This window comes from Procambarus clarkii, chromosome 25, assembly GCF_040958095.1.
Source record: "Procambarus clarkii isolate CNS0578487 chromosome 25, FALCON_Pclarkii_2.0, whole genome shotgun sequence".
Lineage (NCBI taxonomy): Eukaryota > Metazoa > Arthropoda > Malacostraca > Decapoda > Cambaridae > Procambarus > Procambarus clarkii.
The window spans coordinates 3,069,307-3,090,708 of record NC_091174.1 but is presented as its reverse complement, the minus strand read 5'-3'; the positions used below and the strand labels follow the sequence as shown (position 1 = coordinate 3,090,708).

Sequence of the window (21,402 nt, the reverse complement as noted above, 5' to 3'; positions counted from 1 at the left end):
AAAAAAGTATACTTGCTGGCTGGTCCGTACGTAATTAAGGCAAGCGGCCTTTATAACCTTCCGCGGTTGATTGGTTTTAAACCCCACACCGAACCAGTGCTAGGGGTGGTGGTGCTAAGTTTTGGTACTCACCTAACTGTGCTTGCGGGGGTTGAGCTTTGGCTCTTTGGTCTGCCTCTTGACTGTCAATCAACTGATGTACAGATTCTGGAGCCTATTGAGGTCTATCAAGTCTACATTCGAAACTGTGTATTTCGTCAGCCTCCACCACATCACTGCTTAATGCATTCCATTTAACTACTCTGACACTGAACAAATTCTTTCTAATGTCTCTGTGGCTCATCTGGGTACTAAGTTTCCACCTGTGTCCCCTTGTTCGTGTCCCACCCGTGCTGAATAGTTTGTCTTTGTCCACCCTGTTAATTCCCCTGAGAATTTTGTAGGTGGTTATCATGGCTCCCCTTACTCTTCTGTCTTCCAGGGACGTGAGGTTCAGCTCCCGTAGCCTTTCCTCGTAGCTCATACCTCTCAGTTCCGGGACTAGTCTGGTGGCGTACCTCTGAATCTTCTCTAACTTTGCCTTGCGTTTAACTAGGTATATGGCCTCCACGCTGGAACTGCATTCTTAAGGATTGGTCTGACATAAGTGGCATACAAGGTCCTGAACGATTCCTTACACAAGGAATCGTTACACAAGGAATTGGTGTTGTGGTGATAATCTTGTGCTCAACATTAATGATGATATTGACCACAATATGTATATCAACCATGCTAGGGACTTCAATATATATATTACATATATATATTATACCATGCTTCACATAACACTGGCCGGAGAGGATACTGAAGGGATACCAGACCAATGCTACCGAGCTCAAGGTTATTAAGATAAAAAGTGGATTTGTAGGTACTATGCAAGGTACTCTGCACATACCTGGAGGCACAGTACTACGAGAACTACGTCCTACACTCACATCTCTAACATTCGCATCTCAACACACTTCTCCCGTCTTCAGAGCCTAGCAATAAAATAATGAGCGTCTTGTTTAGATAGTTCAGAATCACCTTACTTTTATAAACTACAGGGTATTTGAAACTACTTGGTAAAGTATTGCAGGAGACCGAACACACACACACACACACCGGTGGGGGCCGGTGGCTGTGTGGATAGCACGCTGGACACGTAATCCTGTGGCCCGGGTTCGATTCCCGGCGCGAAACAAAAATGGGCAGAGTTTTTTTCACCCTGATGCCCCTGTTACCTAGCAGTAAATAGGTACCTGGGAGCTAGGCAGCTGTTACGGGCTGCTTCCTGTGTGTGTGTGTGTGTGTGTGTGTGTGTGTGTGTGTGTGAAAAATTAGTTGTTAGTAACAATTGATTTTTATTATTATTATTATTTTCTACCACAGACGTGGCCAGACATTTACAATGCTAACCAGGGTAGATAAACTATTCAACACTGGTGGTACACGAACAAGGGGACACAGGTGGAAACTGAGTACCCACATGAGCCACAGAGACGTTAGAAGGAACTTTTTCAGTGTCAGAGTAGTTAACAGATGGAATGCATTAGGCAGTGATGAGGTGGAGGCTGACTCCATACACAGTTTCAAATATAGATATGATAGAGCCCAGTAGGCTCAGGAACCTGTACACCAGTTGATTGACAGTTGAGAGGCGGGACCAAAGAGCCAGAGCTTAACCCCAGCAAACACAACTAGATGAGTACAGACCTAAAGTTCAAATCAGGTACGCACAACTAGGCAAGTACAGAGGCCGGTAACATTGTAACGACACGGCAGAATATCGGGATCATCATGTGGCAATGCGACATGCCAGATGAAGTGAAAGTGATGATCACAATCTGGCAACACATTACAACACACCACCATAACACACTATAACACCGCTCTAACACCAGTCTAACGCTCTAACACCAGTCTCATATATCCTTAACACCATTCTAACACCTATAACACCATTTTAACACACAGCAACACCATTCTGACAATAATACGACTCTCATATAGTCTAACACACTAACAGCATTATGGCAGTTTAAGAACATTCTGTAACTCTAAGTTAGATTACGTTTAGCTAGACAAAGCTTCATTATGTTTAGTTACGGTAAACTTAGAGCCAAGATGAGAATAAATTGATTTATTTATGTTAGATTTAGTTGGTTTAGTGGAGCAAGGTTGGCTGAATCCTGTTATTTTCACCTCGTAGTGTACACCGCCTGGACTAACCTAACCGTATATACGATTGTAAACAACAGAAAACGAGCTTTGTCAATTCGTCCTGTGAACGATTCGAACCTTAGGTCATCTGAAGTACATCAACACTTGTTTTAAAACAGAGGCCAGATTCACGAAAGCAGTTACGCAAGCACTTACGAACATGTACATCTTTTCTCAATCTTTGGCGGCTTTGTTTACAATTATTAAACAGTTAATGAGCTCGGAAGCACCAGGAGGCTGTTTATAACAATAACAACAGTTGATTGGCAAGGTTTCATGCTCGTAAACTATTTAATAAATGTAAACAAAGCCGTCAAAGATTGAGGAAAGATGTACACGTTCGTAAGTACTTGCGTGAAAATTATGCTTACTGGCATAATTTTTAACATAACGGTGAGCAAATGGAATGGACCACAGAAAGAGAAAGAGAAAGAGAAAGAGAGAGAGAGAGAGAGAGAGAGAGAGAGAGAGAGAGAGAGAGAGAGAGAGAAAGAGAGAGAGAGAGAGAGAGAGACAGAGAGAGAGAGAGAGAGAGAGAGAGAGAGAGAAAGAGAGAGAGAGAGAGAGAGAGACAGAGAGAGAGAGAGAGAGAGAGAGAGAGAGAGAGAGAGAGAGAGAGAGAGAGAGAGAGAAGAATCTCTCTGAAATCATTCAGCAAGAATCAATTCAGAAACTGTCTACAATGCAGGATACGAAACGTCTATTTTATCCGTAGACAATTCACTAGAGATTAGACAACCGACAGATGGCAAGGCGGGACTCAAGAGTTAGCGGTCGACGCGGTGAACACATTACTGGGTGTGCACACAGAGAGACACAGACCCAGACAGACACAGACACACCTGTGGACTCCCCTGCAGACGACGTGCTTGAGGTGAAGGTGAGTCATGCCTCGTATCTTACAAGGGCGCCAGGGGAGGCGGTCACGCACCTCTGTACTGGTGTGTGTCTCAGAGAGAGAGAGAGAGAGAGAGAGAGAGAGAGAGAGAGAGAGAGAGAGAGAGAGAGAGAGAGAGAGAGAGAGAGAGAGAGAGAGAGAGAGAGAGAGAGAGAGAACAAAGCCACTCACACTACTCAACAAAGAAGCCATTTAGCAATACTCATCGTGACTCATATCTTTACAGTACCGGAAATATTTTCACAGTTCTTATACAGAAAAACGAAATACGCGAACTGATACAAGAAATACACATTGTACATGTCTACTGCACGAAAGGAAACAAGCTGGTTGTATAGAAAGGTATGCAGGAACCTTTTATGCCTTGATGACAGCTTAGAGGCGGGACCAAACAGCCAAAGCTCAATCCCCGCTAGCACAAATAGGTGAGTACACACACACACACACACACAACAGCGGAAAAACAGCTCTGAAGTCAGTCCATTAGCCAACAGACGGTTAGAAAGGCGTGGCCCAAGAGCTAAAGGCTCGATCCTGTAGGCACAAACAGTAAACAAACACACACATAAACAAAGTATTGTAAATATAACAAACAAGACAAATGAAGCGCGATACAAACTCTCCCAGAGTGACGTGATGAGTACCTGTATCACTACCACCAGGACACGTGGGCTGGGGCGCCTTCAACTCACCTGGCGGATAGAAACAACACTACATTAGAAGACTGGCGCACAATATTGGGTTACGGGCTCACCATAGCCCGTGCTACTTAGAACTTTTTGTTCTCAGTAGCTGAATCTTAAACAACAACAATATTGGGCACGGGAGACATCTCCCGTCACGCAGGGTGCAGTCGCACCTCCACAGATCTCCAGTATCAGTTAATGATACTGGTAATGGCTCAAAAGGGCCACCACTTACGGGCTATTCATGCCCGTGCCACCTTTTCGGTGGCTTAATCTTCATCAATCAATCAATCAATATTGGGGGTTCTGGGGCAAGATTCACGAAGCAGTTACGCAAGTACTTACGAACGTGTAAATCTTTTCTCAATCTTTGATGGCTTTGTTTACAATTATTAAACAGTTAATGAGCTCCGAAGCACCACGAGGCTGTTTATAACAATAACAACAGTTGATTGGGAAGTTACGAAGTAGTTACGCAAGTACTTACGAACCTGTTCATCTTTTCTCAATCTTTGACGGCTTTGTTTACAATTATTAAACTGTTTACAGGCATGAAAACTTGTCAATCAACTGTTGTTATTGTTATAAACAGCCACCTGGTGCTTCCGAGCTCATTAACTGTTTAATAATTGTAAACAAAGCCGCCAAAGATTGAGAAAAGATGAACAGGTTCGTAAGTGCTTGCGTAACTGCTTCGTGAATGTGGCCCCTGGTACAGTACTTCCCTAATACACATGACTAATACTAAAAATATTTTACAAATATTTGCTTTCCTAAAGTGTTAAAAAAAAACTTTATCTTCGAGAAAATTCAAATATATAAAATACAAATTTGACATAAAATTTTGGCACATAACTGTTTGGTACAAGTGTTGGACAATATGTGATATAGTAAGATATCACAAACAATATATCTTAGACATAAATCACAATAGCGTGATGTATCAAATGGGCGAAGAGGTAGAACAGCCTATTGACATAGCTCGAGTGCAGGGAGGAATTGTGTAAAATCCTGGTTTTGGCAATTCAGTGTAAAATATAATGACCAGCCTGGTCGAGGACCGGGCCGCGGGGACACTAAAGCCCCGAAATCATCTCAAGATAACCTCAAGATAGCCTCCACTACCCCTCCCCCCTGACCAGCCTCCACTACCCCCTCTCACCCCAACACTAGGCTACTGTCCACCCCACACCTCGGCCCGACGGCGCTACCATAAAACTCCACGTCACAAGACCGTCAGTACGAACACAGTTATAACTCCGGCCAGTAGTCACTGCTCACACACACACACACACACACATCACATTCCGGCGTGATGCCGTGGATGGTGTCTCGCTCAGTCACGTTACCACTACTGGGTCCATGCGGACAGCCAGGTGCCAGATTCACGAAAACACTTACGCAAACACTTACGAACCTGTACATCTTTTCTCAATCTTTGGAGGCTTTGTTTACAATTATTAAACAGTTAATGAGCTCCGAAGCACCATGAGGCTGTTTATAACAATAACAACAGTTGAATGGGAAGTTTTCATGCTTGTAAATTGTTTAATAAATGTTATCAAAGCCGTCATAGCTTGAGGAAAGATGTACACGTTCGTAAGTGCTTGTGTAAGTGCTTTCGTGAATCTGGCTCCTGGTTCTTGACTAACAAACAATAGGTTTAGCAGGTTTCTCGATTTACAAGTTAATATGGTAACTTGTTATGTGATGAAATATACATTGTTTATTCTATTTAACGACTTAAAACTATTAATATTGCCAGTATTTGCTGCAAGTTTAACAACCCGTTCTCGCACTTTCGTACAGTCAATATTGACTTATTAAATAAGTGCATATGCGACATACTAATGTATTGTGAATATTTTAGTTTACCTTGAAAAGCTTCATAGAAAACACCGACCTTACCTAACCGTCTTAGTATGTTAAGATAAGCATCTTATTGCTTCTTAATTACAATTATTACTTAACCTATTATAGTTAACTAGGCCTTCAGATTTGTGTTTTGGGAGACTTATATGAGAGAGAATCCACAACAGTTGACCTGAATCCTTTTATCAGCAATGCCTACATATGGCTTCAGAAACCATTTGGCACATGCTTCAATGTTTGTCTTTAATGCCTTGCTTTATATTACCTGGGGTTTACTTGTTGACGATTTCCATAGTTCTTCCTGAGTTATGGATATACGATACACACAGATATCACAATAGCGTGATGTATCCAATGAATCCTTGTCCATGTCGTAGCCTAGTCGACTAAGGCAGCGTCTGGGATCATCCCCAGACATGATTTCGAACCCTCATCACGGCCCTGGTGGATTTATTCTTATGGAAATACGATATATAGTACTAGTCTCCGTGGTGTAGTGGTAAGACACTCGCCTGGCGTACCGCGAGCGCTTTGTCATGGGTTCGTATCCTGGCCGGGGAGGATTTACTGGGCGCAAATCCTTAACTGTAGCCTCTGTTTAACTCAACAGTAAAATGTGTACTTGGTTGTAACAACGATTCTTCGCGGCGGGGATCGTATTCCAGGGACCTGCCCGAAACGCTACGCGTACTAGTGGCTCTACAAGAATGTAACAACTCTTGTATATATCTAAAATATATATATATATATATATATATATATATATATATATATATATATATATATATATATATATATATAGATGTAAGTGGGTTAGGAGATAATAGCTGCTTGAGCAAGTAATTATCAAAAGAAGATCCCAAACCGGTTAAGTCTATACAGCAAGCGGCCGGACCAAAATATGCTGTAATTAGAGGTGAAACTGCCCGTTCTCAGAATTTAACCAAAAATAAATCTGATTTTTGTTTTCCTTTTTTTGAACGGTGTTTCGTTGTAATTACCCAGTCACTCAATACCAGGTCTATAAGCGTGCCCTTGATGGTAGACATCCCGACCTAATCACTCCCTCCTTTGGAAACAATCCCTTTTCCCCAAACTTATTTCATCCAGCCCAAAACATATTAACCCATCAAGGGCACACGATCAGAGTGATTTCAAGCTGCAATTATAGTTTAGCGTCATCTATCTTTGCAATAACTTATAAGGCCAATCATCAGTTACTGTCACAAAGGTATGACAAAGTCGTAATCATGGTGACAATGTAAATCATATAGGCAGTGTAAATCCTGTTGGCAGTGTAAATCTTGATGGTGTAAATCCTGTTATCCTGTTAACAAACACTGTATATCCTGTTGACAGAATATAGATCCTGTTGAAGTCAGATTTCTGCTCCCTGACCTGTATACACACTCACACAGTGATTGTGATGCAGGTCAAACATTGTTATCATTTGCCTGTTGCTCGGTATATCTTATAATTGCAATCTTATCCTCTACCTTAATAGTAATTATACATGAAACATACCATTTATATTCACGAATAAACACTAATTCATTTAACAATCAAAAAGATTGAAGGTTGACCCCTTGGGAGAGTTGATGATGTCTGGAGTGAGAGTGGAGGCCAACCAATGGTGGTGTAGCAGCCTCCACCTATTTCTTGCAATATCTCCATTAGAATAATGGCAATGTACCTATTATTACTGTTTTGTGCCAATTAATCGTATTAGAGCCAATATGCAGGCGATGAGTCACAATAACGTGGCTGAAGTACGTTGACCAGACCACACACTAGAAGGTGAAGGGACGACGACGTTTCGGTCCGTCCTGGACCATTCTCAAGTCAATTATACAATATATAGAGCCAATAACCACTAGGCTCCAGCTCCTGGACCTGGTGTCAGCGGGTGGTGTACGCTTGGGTGAAGGCGAAAGTGTTTGGGCTACACCCAGCTGAAGCACACGAAAGATACTAATGAGATAGGATGTTCTTGGTGACATTTGGGACCATCTGGTGTACTGGACATTGGTATTTGTTGTGGTTCATGAGAGAGGAATAGTGAGGTTGAGAGCGGGTGGAGGCGACACACAGACACACCAACCCTTATATATGAGCCTTAGGCCACTGCTGGGCGGTGGAATGTGGTCCAGGGCCGTCTCCAGGCGTCTGTCCTGTTATACCAGCCTGGTATAGCAACACACCATATACTAAACATGCAACACACTACGTATACATAAACACTCAGCAAGTGTTTCTTAAGAATTACCCAACACTCAGCATCTATTGTTTACAGTTGTGATTATCAGTATACTAAGGGCAACGCCAGAGCCATTGTCTTACCTCCATTCACAAGCCGACTACTCCATCCGGGTACTCTGAACAATCCTTCAATTAGTCATTCATTCCAGCACACAGTTTAAGCTTCACACCGGTAAGAACCACTCCCGCCGCCACCTGATGAGTGGTGCACCACACCCACACCTCTCCTGGGGTCACTCCTCATATATATGAGGGTCCTCACGGAGCCTCAGTGAGGCGGAGGATGAGGGAGCTTTAGTGCGGGGGAACACGCATGAGGGAGGAGGGCAGCAACTGAGGGCGAGGGAGACAACCTCTTCCCTCCACCGCTCACCACAATATACTGAGCTGCTCCACACCTGCTGGAGAAAGGATGGGGGTGGGGGGATGGGGGTAGTTTGCTACTAGTGGGGTGTCTGCGGGAGGGAGGTGGGAGAGGCCTGGGGGTGGAACAGTGGAAGGGCTGCATAAGGGAGAGGGAGGGATAGGAGTCAAAGGGAGTGGTGCACCAGGGTATTTCCTGTCCTCTCCCCCAAACACATCACTGGTCCTGGTGTTTGGGGGGGGGGGGTGAGGGGGAGCGTTAAAAAATACTAAGTCAGAGTCTTGTGAAGTACATGGAAGTGGAAGAGAAGTATAACACCAGGCAGCATGGGTTTAGACACCGCAGAGGGGCCCATACAGCTATAGCCCTGATCTACCAGCATATAGCCAACGCAGTGTCGAAAAAAGATCAGTGTAATATAGTGCTTAAAGACGTTTCGAAAGCCTTCGACAAAGTGTGGCACACAGGCCTAAAATATAAGATATCTGAGCTAGGACTCACACACAGATTTACTGCTACTCTCTGCAGCTTTATAGACAACAGAACTGCTAGGCTCAATATCGGCAGCTACTTGGGTGACATAATAGAACTGAAAAGTGGAGTACCACAAGGAAGCTGCCTCTCCCCCACTCTATTCAACATATATACAGCTGACCTACCCCAACCCCAATATGAAGAATACATCACATACGCTGACGATGTCACCCAAATAATATACCAACCAGGACAATCAAAGCCGCTACTAGCCGACAAGACAAAAGGAAGCAACTGAATTCATTTACAACTTTGAGAAGCAATGGAAAATTAGCACAAACAAACAAAAGTTCCAGATAATACACATTGAGAAAAGAAACCCGGACCCCATTATCCTTGGCAACCATCCGATCCAATATGCGGAGGTAGGCAGAATACTGGGACTTATGATCAATAGAACAGGGATAAAAGTTCACGTAAGGGAGCGATTAAACAAAGCCAAAGCAGCCTTAGGAAAAGTGAGGAGATTCCGAAGCCTCAGTACAAACATTCAGATCCACTTATATAAGGCTCTAGTTCGGCCACATCTAGAGTATCCCCCAGTACCACTACACACCATAAAGAAAATTAACATGCAGAAACTGCAAGCAGTGCAAAATAAGGCACTAAGGAGAGCAGCAAAACACCGTCCACCATATGATCAGACAATCACGGAGCGCCATGAACTCCTGAACATACAGCCACTAAACTTCAGACTGCAGCACCAAGCCATTAGGGTGTGGAACACCATCGAAATGTTAGAGGACCCAATGTTAGAAAGATTGCTCCAAGATGAGACGCCCCACTCCCACAGCTGGTGGCCCAAGAGCCTCGATCAACTAGATGAAAACCCCGCCCCCACAGTACATAATTTCCAGCTGAAATACTGTCCAGAAATCCCCCCATCCTCAATACTTTAAAAAACTGCGTATATATATGAACTCAGTCGTGAATTTGGCCAGCCACTCAGGCGTCTCGTCGCCACTGAGAGTGAAAGTTGTCACACATTGTGTAGAGTGCACCATCACCCCGTCCAGCTGATTACCATGGGAGACAGGTGGGAGACATTATAGGCACTTCCCTACCAGTGTCGCGGGTGAAGTCAGGTCTACAGCACTTTATGCCCCGCCTAATATTCTTGTTGTACCTGTTATAATTTAACTATTCTGACTATCATATTCTTTGACGAATCTGGTCTTAAAGTTGTGGACGGAGGTGGCTTTCACAACTTCTTCCTTCAGCACATTCCAGTTGTTAACCACCCTTGCGGGGTGACAGTATTTCCTGCGACTTCTTTGGTCCTACTTTCTCTCAGTCTGAAGAGGTTATCCTTGTCCACCTTGTGTACTCCCTTCACTATATTGTATGTTGTGGGAGGGAGACACACCAGGACACAGTTTAACATACCAGGACACAATGATACACACCAGGATAAAGCAAGACAGAGCCGGACACAATGATACACAGCGAGATACAGTAAGACACACAGAAGGCAGGGACAGCGGACTGGTGGCGGCAGGGAAAGTGAAGAGTAGAGGCCAAGGTAGAGGACACCTTCCTGGGTGGTGTTAGTGGTCAAGGTGTCACCACACCACCAGCCTCAGCCAGCACCTGTGGCCCGACACCGTCCACAAGGTGGCGACCATCAAGGCGCACTACTGCCCGGGTGTACTCGTCGGGTGTACCATAAATGTGTGAGGAGCAGCACGGAGGGGGTTAAGCACACCCCTGACACTCCCACCCCGACCCCCGTCACCACCACCACACCACCGTCCACGGATTTCACCAACCACTAATACCATTATGATGGTGTCGACATGGCATTAATGGTGTAATAGTGGCGACCCAGAGGCACCTTGCTTACCTCTGGCACCAACATTATTGATTTGATTGTCGTCGTCATTGAGGAAGGGACCATAAGAGCGAAGCTTCGCCAGGCTTCCCTTCACCAACTCTTCTAGAAACACGTGCGCGTTAAGGTTTAATTTTCAGTTTGATTAGCTTTCTTTGGTACTTGTACAGGAACCCCTAGATTACATGGAGGGTTACAGTGTGTGTGTTGAGACAAGCCAGCCATGTTACTAAACTCCCCAGGCTGGTAGGCTGCTGCGTTCCGCCTCGCCCGTGGACATGAGGCTACAGTTTGGTAGTGGGAGGTACCTCCTCCTCTCTCACTCAGGGAGGGCAGTGAGTGCGTGCACTCCTAAACCTCTATGGCCCAACAGTCACTGGGTACACACCCACTACACCTATACCGTAAACAGACTTAAAAATAATGCTACCAACAGACCGGAACTTAATTCACCGAAACTATTATCTCAGAAAAAATGCACAAAATGAAAAAATGCTGACAATTTACCCAGAGTCCCAGACCACTACAACTGAGGGCCAAATATGAGGCGTCCCTCACACCAAGTGCAACACCCACTGCCAACACCAAGACCAACTTCAAATATAAGTGATGAACCACAGCGAAACTTGCACACAAGTGACACCAGATACCTGGTTGATACCTGGTTGATGGGGTTCTGGGAGTTCTTCTACTCCCCAAGCCCGGCCCGAGGCCAGGCTCGACTTGTGAGAGTTTGGTCCACCAGGCTGTTGCTTGGAGCGGCCCGCAGGTCCACATACCCACCACAGCCCGGCTGGTCCGGCACTCCTTGGAGGAATAAATCTAGTTTCCTCTTGAAACTAGATTTATTCCAGAGGGAAGAAACACCACACAACACACCACCAGTATGAGCCGCACCTCTGGTGGCAGCAAAGGTACCAATATAACGATGCCAATGTGCAAAGCCAACACACAGGAGGACGGAGAACACCCCAGATAAGAACACTTCATCACAGACGGTACAGATACTGTACTCTTGCAGGAGACACAGCTACGACATGACGGTACGAGGTTTCCCAACTGGTTCCGCCTCCACAATGGTCCGAGAAGGGAGCACACATATACCGCGGTGAAGGAGATGACACGGAAGGTGTCCAGCCACCTAAGTCTATCCATTATGTGGTCGCATCACCTGGCTCCAGTGACCACATTCCTGCCTAAGTAACGACCCCATAAAAGAGTTATTGTACATGTTAAACTCTACCTTACTCTAAACAAAATTTTAATACACACTCTAAGAACCACAGTAAAACCTTGACATGATAATAAATGTAAATGTACTATATAAAGATACAGGATCAGGATCCTGCTCTCAGTAACGTGATAGGTTCCAATATGCTGCTATCCTGGTACACGTTAGTAATACCACACTTAATGTATTAAACGAATATATGCACCTACTGACCTTCACTACATACACCTTTCTAATTGGCGATTTAAATACCAGTCACAAACCATTAGATACCACAACAATCGTGAACAACTGAATGATTATTACCTTCGCCATACAGTTAATGGTGTGCAAATTATCAAGAACAATCAACCAACACAAGGGTAATGATAAATGGTCAGCAGGTGTAATGGTTGTATTCACAACTCATCATTCCCATAATGTGGGTCATCATATTATCTGACCATTTAGCACTAAGTCATTATACATGTATCCAGTGCTGTTATACCTTGTGTCAAGCTCACTATACTAAGGTCAACAGTCACTAACATACGAACCACCAACTTAATAACATACTAAACACTAATATACAATTTATGAGTATAAAAACTTTTTAATAATGATTGCCTAACAGCAACATGTAAGTGTCAGAGTCAAACTAAAAGAGAAAGAACGACATAATTTAGATCAAACGACTTGGACAATGTTGTTATTAATGGAAGCAATTTCTATAATTGAAATCACTTATGATATGACTAAAGCGTCTGCGTGATAATGAAAATAACATTGTATAAAATAATTATTAAAACACATACGCAGTGGAATGAGTGATAATCGGTGGATTAATAGAATTGACACTCAATTAAAAGTTTATTGAACAAGTCGTACAAAGAAAACACTTTCAACCACCGCTGGTTGAAAACACTTTTTAACATCACGGCGCCTACATAATCACATGATAATCAGAAAGCCTACACAATCTACTTGCTGCAAAATGAAGTTCTTTGAAGCACAAACACAACTCTACAAACTGACCATATACAGTACACTCAATTCAATTCATGTTCAGGAAGAGAGTGGGAAGTGCTGTCATGTCCGTCATCACAATGGCGACAATTGAGAGGAGTGTAGGAGAATGGCGCGTAGAAATAGCCTAAGCTACTCTATCCCTTTAAGATATATTCTATTGTCTCAATAAATATACTGAAACTTGTATAGATAATAATTAGGCATCCACCTTACATATCCATCCCTGGCTATTTTTGAAGCACTCTGAGTGATTTCAAACACTCCAGTAGATAGCCTAATTATTTCATAATTTGTATCTTTAATTGCTAGTTCTAAATAGCTTACAGTTTTAATATAGCGTGTTTAACAAAGGGAGTAAGAGTCAAGTTGTTGTGGCTCCGCCTCACACAGCAGGAAGCAGCAACTGTCACAATGAACAGTATAGAATAAAATTATTATTATCTATGCCCGAAACGCTGCGCGTGCTAGTGGCTTTACAAGACTGTAATTACCATATTTGTATCCTCACATTCCTTATGTACATTCTTGTATATGCATAAATAAATAAATAAATAAATAAATAAAACAGCTATTTGGGGCTCGGAGCAAAATTAGTAGACTTGTAGATGGTGACAGAGATGGAAGGGAAAGGAATTATCAAGGGAAAAGCACCAAGTCATTACGACTATATAGCACTGGGAAGGGGTCAGGATAAGGGTTTGGGATGGGACGGTGGGAAGGAATGATGCCCAACCACTTATAGACGGTCGAGGATTGAACGCCGACCAGCATGAAGCCAGACAAAGCTCAGCTCAGCCTGTGGCAGCTCAGCTTGTAGTGGGTGGGATTCAGACAACATGTGATGTACCGTGTGTGGACAAGGACGAACCACACAAGACCACACATGTCTTACACTCTACACACCTAATTGTGTCAATCAATCAACTGTTACTAACTCCCCCCCCCTCCCACACACACACCCCCAGGAAGCAGCCTATAACAGCTGTCTAACTCCCAGGTACCTATTTACTGCTAGGTAACAGGGGCATCAGAGTGAAAGAAACTCTGCCCATTTTGTTTCTCGCCGGCGCCGGAAATCGAACCCCACTCCACAGGATTACATGTCTAGCGTGATGTCTACTCAGCCATCAGCGCCCCTATGTGCGAAAATGTGTATGTTTTGAGACAGATCTGAACTAACGTTGCATTAACTGACACATCACTTTACTATTTATAAAAAAAAAATGAAATTCTCTCTCTCTCTACCAACATATCGCTTCTTGTAGATACAGGAAAGTACATATAAGGATATTATAAGTGGTGTAACTTAAAATGAGCCACTTAATAACTCTACATGTAAAACAGCAATACTTCGATTATATGTATTGATATGATTCGATTCCATGTTGAAAAGTATGTTAAATATAATCTAAATCATTCAGTATCAATGTATTAAGGTAGTGTTATACAGAGCAGTTACTGTGCAATTAGTGATTCTGTAATTATTAATATCCAAATGTAATCTAATATTGTTTAACTGTAATCAATTAGACTTGGTTGGTGATATTTACCAAATAAATGATATAAACTGACCAATCTTTTCCCCAAACACCACGTGCAGTTCTATATATTGGCCAATTAACACACATGAGTGTGCAGACAAGCAGCCATATATAGCGAGGCCAGGCCTGGGCGTAGCGGCCTTGTACCTCACCCACTGATGAATCAGCTCGGGTAGAGATACTCACCCTGCGGTATACACATAATATTCACAGATAACAGCAATGCTAGGCCTTCATTGTAGCCTATGTAGCCTATGCTAGGATTTCATTGTATTTATGTGTTTCCTCCACTACTACCTCCCCATGGAACACGTCCCACTAATCGATTTACAACAGTCCTTAATTACTGCTGGGTGAATAGAGGCGAGCTGTTAAGGGATCTGTATTCTCATCGAACCTCCCTGGCAAGGGCTCGAATCCCTGTCGAAATCGCTTGCTAGGTCTAGCATGCTACCTCTGTGCTGGTGAGCTGCCTATTCCGTCATTATGTTAAATGTATTTACTAAACTGGAAACTAAAACACTTAAAATTGTGTAGCCTACTTAAAAAAAAATTCTTCGTAGCTTCCTTAAAATCCTGTGTAGCCTACCAAAGTTATGTGTAGCTTCCCTAAAATTCTTTGTAGCTTTCTTGAAATTCTGTCTTGCTTCCTAAAATTCTATAGACTCCCAAAATTGTGTAGCCTCTTAAAATTCTATATAGCCTCCTTAAAATTGAGTAGCCTCCCTAAAATTGTGTAGCTTCATTTAAAATATATGTAACCTCCGAAATAACATCATAGTTTGTGTAAATACTTATAGGCCTATCTATTATATGCATCTAAGTTAATTCTAATTCAATTAGGAACTCTAATCATATTTTGACTCGTCTTAGGAACAGTGATTTATGAAACATTTATATATAACCCAGTGTTTGGGTTCTACCATCCACAGGATACACATAGGGTGCACAATACACGAGTGGTTGATTATACTGGAATTATTAGACTTTATGGTTATGCTTGAATTATTATACTTTATTATTAAGCTTGAATTATTATACTTTAAGAGCATGGCGAGATTTTCGCGGGTTCACAGTAGTGTTGTTTTGAAAATCACGTTTTTTTATCGGGAGTTGAATGAAATGTTAGGTTAGGCTACGCTAGCCTAGGCTAGGCTAGCCTAGGCTAGGCTAGGCTCGGTGTGAGGACCTGTTTGCTGCTTGAATTAGAAATTATTTAACATAATTAATGTAAGCAACACAAGCCTAGTCTTACCGCACTTAATAAGGCGAGTTACTTCTCCCAATGAAAAAATAAAACGCTAATAAAGTTTCTGATATCGAAATCCTTTTGACCCCCTTTTATGCTTAGATGGGAGAGAATGCAATAACCAGCCGGTTATTAAATGCACTCGTTTAAGAAGCAACTTTAGCGGCAAAATTGACTTCAATCCTGAATACAAGTAGCAAAGATATTTGAAATTGTGCAATTAATTTAATTAATCACCACGATTTGTTGAAACAAACGCATCCCCCACACTGGAAGCCGGTAAATAAATAATACCAGTTTGGTATAATTCGACAATATTTTAAAAAAATACATCTGCGACTAACTTTGAGTGCCGTAGTGGTGTTGTCGAAGGGTACAACGTACAAGGAGAAAGACGGCAACAGCGACGACTGTAGTGACCAAAGCTGCTGCCACAGCCTCCACAACCATGGCAGACACCACACCAGCCAACACTGAACCTGCCCCACACACACCTACCAGCCCTCCGTGGCCTTCAAGAGGTGGTAGAGGTGTAGGCGGGGCAGTGAGACGCAGTCACCCACACCTGCTGACTAATTCAGTCTAGGCCATATTATTTTTCGTATTCCTGGAGAACCGTTCTGTTGTAGCTAGGATAACACGCTACTGTACCTAGGATAACACGCTCTGATATAGCTAGGATATCCGTCAAACTATGGTCATATTATTCGACCATGTTGGCCAGACCACACATTAGAAAGTGAAGGGACGACGACGTTTTGGTCCGTCCTGGACCATTCTCAAGTCGATTGTGGCGACTTGAGAATGGTCCAGGACGGACCGAAACGTCGTCGTCCCTTCACCTTCTAGTGTGTGGTCTGGTCAACATACTTCAGCCACGTTATTGTGACTCATCGCCTGCACATGGATATCCGACCTTGATTGATGGTTGCCCTGTTGTGAATAATCCACAGAAGTATGTGTAGATATCCTAACTCCTATAGTATGATGTGTCGTGGGTATTTGATAAGTAACAATGGTCATTTGCACTGTTAAGAGCCACAGTGGTGAGACCCCACTGTAGCATATGGCTACTGCCCACAGGATGGGTAAACTTTCGAAACTAGCCACAAGTAAACTCACTGGATGGGTGTGGGGGACATAGTAAACTAATTCAACACTTGTATTCCCTGCTCGTTTTCACTTCCCATATTGGGTTCATAGCTTAGAATTTGTCTTATCCTAATTTGTCTTGGAATATAAAAACACACATGATAATTGTGGTATTTTCTTTCTAAAATATGATTTTTCAACGTTGTCACTCAACTATTCAACATTTATATAACATTTGTGTGAACTAAGTTCTCTGCAATGATGTTTAATCCAATCTATCTCATAAAGTCATATTCTCCAGTCTATCTTTCCTCACCTATGTTGTTTTAGATTCAGCTACTGGGAACAAAACGTTCCAAGTAGCACGGGCTATGGTGAGCCCGTAGTAGACTTACCAAGTGTACTGTTGTCCGTCTTGCTTTATTCACCTCACGAATTACACGCATACAACCTGCCTTATTAATTACAGGTATTCTTTATTCACCTCAAGTATATGTATTAGCCTCAGTAATGACATGTATACACCTTCACCTCAGTAATTACAGGTATGGGAGGCAAGGTAATTAGCCAGAGAAAGCATTAAGCCACGGTGACTATAACACTTGGAAGGTATATGAGAGCGGCACAAAGGAACGCTGCCCAACAGCTTCCACCACCGGGGATTGAACTCCGACCCTGCAAGATACCGACCCTTCACCATAACGACCAGTCCAAGTGGACACTATGAACCAAGAAAGCACATCCAGAACCCAATGGTAGGCCTAATAGCTGAGTGGGCAGCGCTTCGGATTCGTAGTCCTAAAGTTCCGGGTTCGATCCCCGGTGGAGGCGGAGACAAACGGGCAAAAAGTTTCTTTCACCCTATGCCCCTGTTACCTAGCAGTAAAATAGGTACCTGGGAGTTAGTCAGCTGTCACGGGCTGCTTCCTGGGGGTGGAGGCCTGGTCGAGGACCGGGCCGCGGGGACACTAAAGCCCCGAAATCATCTCAAGATAACCTCAAGATAACCACATCCTCTACTTCCCCATCTTCAACACTACACATATTTCATCTAACTCTACACATAAAAAAAAGCAGGAAATCTTGAAAAATACAATTCCACAAAAACGTAAAAACCTGGACAAGATAACAATGGCGACTCGTAGGTGAACACAGTATTACATGGTGAGGAGCGGGAGAGGCGGCCCCGGGGGGCAGAGTGCTGCCACCACCACCACAGCTCCACTAAGGGAAAACCATTTTGCTTCCCTCTTCAATACCTCCTGTGTTATCTGACGTGCCACGAGTGGGAACATTTTCTTCCTGGCGTGTCTCCATGATGTCCCAAAGACTGTGGTGGGAAGGTGGGCAGCTGCAGACTGTGGTGGGCAGCCCTAGCCTGTGGTGGGCAGGTGGGCAGCCCTAGCCTGTGGTGGGCAGGTGGGCAGCTCCAGACTGTGGTAGACAGGTGGGCAGCCCATGTCAGGCTAGTCCTAGAATAAGCACCGCGCCTCACTTTGTGAAATACAAGAGGCTCTAATGTCCAAAGCCTGGCTACATGAACGGTACAAGTAATTAAGACACAAACTTAGACACTTAACCCACACATCTGAAAATAAAGCGACGTTTCTGTCATTCCTGGACCATCATCAAGCATTGTGAAGACACATTAACGTAAGGAAGCCTAATCTAACAACACTAGAAGAAAGACCAGAGGAGATATGATCCTAATGTACAAAATACTGTGGGGGGGATGGACGAAATGGGCAGTGATAGCCTGTTTCAACTGCTGGAAAATAAAACGAGGAGGCAGATGTGGAGGTTGTAAGCTCGAGTTAAGAGACGTAAGGAATTACTAATGTTCAGTAAGAAGGCCTGGTCGACGACCGGGCCGCGGGGACACTAAGCCCCGAAAGCACCTCAAGATAAGGTAGCATGTAAGCAATTGGAAGTTTAGTGTAGGACTAGAATGTTGGAAAGATTAGACGCATCGGATGTTTGATTGGAAGGAGGTGGATATCTTGAGATGATTTCGGGGCTTAGCGTCCCCGCGGCCCGGTCCTCTACTAAGTGGAGCCCAAGACTTCACACACACACACATAAGAGCACACACACACAAACTCATTCAAAGGTTAAAAGGCGGAAGCCAAGAGGTGGCACTCAACCCCCAACAAGTACATACACAGTGTAGCCAGAGAACAGAGAAAATAAACTGACATTCTGGAGAGGAAACTACCGGAAGTTGAGAGACTCTGACAGACATGCACACCAAGGGTGACCACCCGCACTCAAGGAATTTATTCTCAGGGGAATTGACAGGGTGAACAAAGACAAACTCTTCAGCACGGGTGGGACACGAACAAGGGGACACAGGTGGAAACTTAGTACCCAAATGAGCCACAGAGACGTTAGAAAGAATTTTTTTCAGTGTCAGAGTAATTAATAAATGGAATGCATTAGGCAGTGATGTGGTGGAGGCTGACTCCATACACAGTTTCAAATGTAAATATGATAGAGCCCAGTAGGCTCAGGAATCTGTACACCAGTTGACTGACAGTTGAGAGGCGGGACCAAAGAGCCAGAGCTCAACCCCCGCAAGCACAACTAGGTGAATACTCACCCGCACACCAGGGTGTGGGTGGAGCCAGGGTGACTCCACCCACACTACTCACCCTAGGCTCCTCCACCCTCACACCCTTCACAAAGGCAGTCATAATAAATTGAAAAAAAACAAAATTTTCCCCAACAAAGATTTCTTCAACCAACACAACAGTTCATGTCCATAACAGTCTGGTGAGCCAAATGCATATTATGTCATGACATTACCCAAAGCAAATCATAATAATAGTCAATAGTAATGATAATGTCTTCTCAGAAATATTAATAAAGGACAAATAAATAATAGTGATAAAAAACACACTTGTCTATTTCTTGGTGTAAATTCCTGACAAATACAAATTTCACAGGTACAAAAGAGTGGATTTTTATCCTTTAATAATAATAATAATAATAATAATAATAATAATAATAATAATAATAATAATAATAATAATAATTTACAAGTCCATAATTTACCTGCAGGAATTCGCGAAGTCTTCTTGTTGTGTTCCTCACTCGGACTCTTCATCGGCGAGCACCTGTCCGATTCGTCGGTCTCCTCCCGGATGGCCTGACTTACATCCAGAGAGACGCCCAGGGTGTTCTCGAACGAGTCCGGGGTCATGACATCCGAACACGGGCTGACAACGCTCGCAGTTGCCAATTGGTCCGTACACTTATGAGCGCCGTCGGGCCGTAGAGTTGCACCCTTCACTAAAGCACTTTCACTCGGTGATTTAGTTATGGGAGAGTTACCGAAGGCCGTCTCATCTTTTCTTTTGGCTTCGTCGGGAAGCTTAATACTCGGGATTTCTTGCGGTTTCCTTTTCGACTCGAAGATTTCGATTTTGAATTCGCTGTTGTCCTTTTTCCCAATGGATCTGAGTCTGGGTCTGGTCTTGGGGGAGGAGGGCTTGTGGTCGCAGGTTCTGGCGCCGCCCGAAGGCGGGCCACTGGGAAAAGGAAGACTTTTTGGCACATCGGGTTCTATCTTTTCTTCGTTCTTAGTGTTCCCGTCTTCGAGAGAATCGTTATCGAACTCCGCTTCGTCGTCACTCTCATCGCCATCGTCACTTCCGGAGGACAAATCTTCGCCCTCACTGTCCTCCGTCAGCTCGCCCTCTTCCTCCTCCTCCAGACACGATAGATCATCGTCAGAATTTTCATCAGTTTGGGTTCCATGATCGGATTCCGCGTTTTCTTTGACAACAACGTCATCGCCGTTTTCTTTAGGCGAGTCGTCATTGGTAAGTTCACTAGCATCTTGGCTCTCAGAGTTCTCGGTGTTTATGATATTAAACGTGTTATTATCCACACTATTTTCTTCACTACACGACACATCGTCCATCTCGCAAGACTCGGCACTCTTGGACGAGAGATGGTTGCACTTGGGCGCCTCGAGATGGTCGCACTCCTCCTCCTCCTCCGTCTTGCAATCCTCGTCTTTCGTGGAATCATTTTTCTCACAGCCGTCGTCTTGGCTGTCACTCACCGCATCTGACTCGCTAATTTTATTATCCACTTTTTGATTAGTTCTCATTTCACGGGCGGTAATGTTTTCTAATTCCTTATTGTCGATGCTTTCTAAGGACGCCTCTTTTTTCACCTTGATGGTAGGGCAGTTGAGGTGGGAGTCACTATGGCCTTGTATTCTGAGCGGCTCCGTGCCCTCCATGCCGCCTAAATGGCTTCGACCATATGAGTTACAGCAGCCTAGCATTCGGCAGTTTTTATGGTATTCACATATCTAAAAATCCCTGTAAGAATCACAGCGTTTTATAGTGTACACAAGTCACAATAGTCTGCCCACAATATGAGTCACAATAACGTGGCTGAAGTATGTTGACCAGACCACACACTAGAAAGTGAAGGGACGACGACGACGTTTCGGTCAGTCCTGGACCATTCTCAAGTCGATCATCGACTTGTATAAGTTGTATAGTTTTATAGTTTATATAACGAATTCCTTATATACACGGTAGAGCTAAGCCCTCGGCACTTGACCAACCGTCGACGTGA

General features: G+C 43.7%; 2 protein-coding genes across 14 annotated transcripts in view; one reads left to right on the top strand and one right to left on the bottom strand.

Moving 5' to 3' along the window:
• The window catches only part of LOC123756416 (dentin sialophosphoprotein), a 170,538-nt gene that overhangs the window by 71,673 nt on the left and 77,463 nt on the right, over positions 1–21,402 (bottom strand). For 12 of the 13 annotated variants that reach the window (XM_069331168.1, XM_045739555.2, XM_069331160.1 and 9 more), the window contains one exon: positions 19,861–21,140. The exons of the other annotated variant lie outside the window; for it this stretch is intronic. In XM_069331168.1, the coding sequence (XP_069187269.1) occupies positions 19,861–21,103 (1,243 nt within the window). In that variant the 5' untranslated portion in view covers positions 21,104–21,140. Of the gene's footprint in view, positions 1–19,860; positions 21,141–21,402 lie in introns of those variants that run through there. 13 annotated transcript variants of the gene reach the window in all.
• The window catches only part of LOC138349497 (uncharacterized), a 691,637-nt gene continuing 688,964 nt past the window's right edge, over positions 18,730–21,402 (top strand). The window contains exon 1 of the mRNA XM_069331171.1: positions 18,730–19,393. The gene's annotated coding sequence lies outside the window, so the exon portion shown is untranslated. The remainder of the gene's footprint in view (positions 19,394–21,402) is intronic.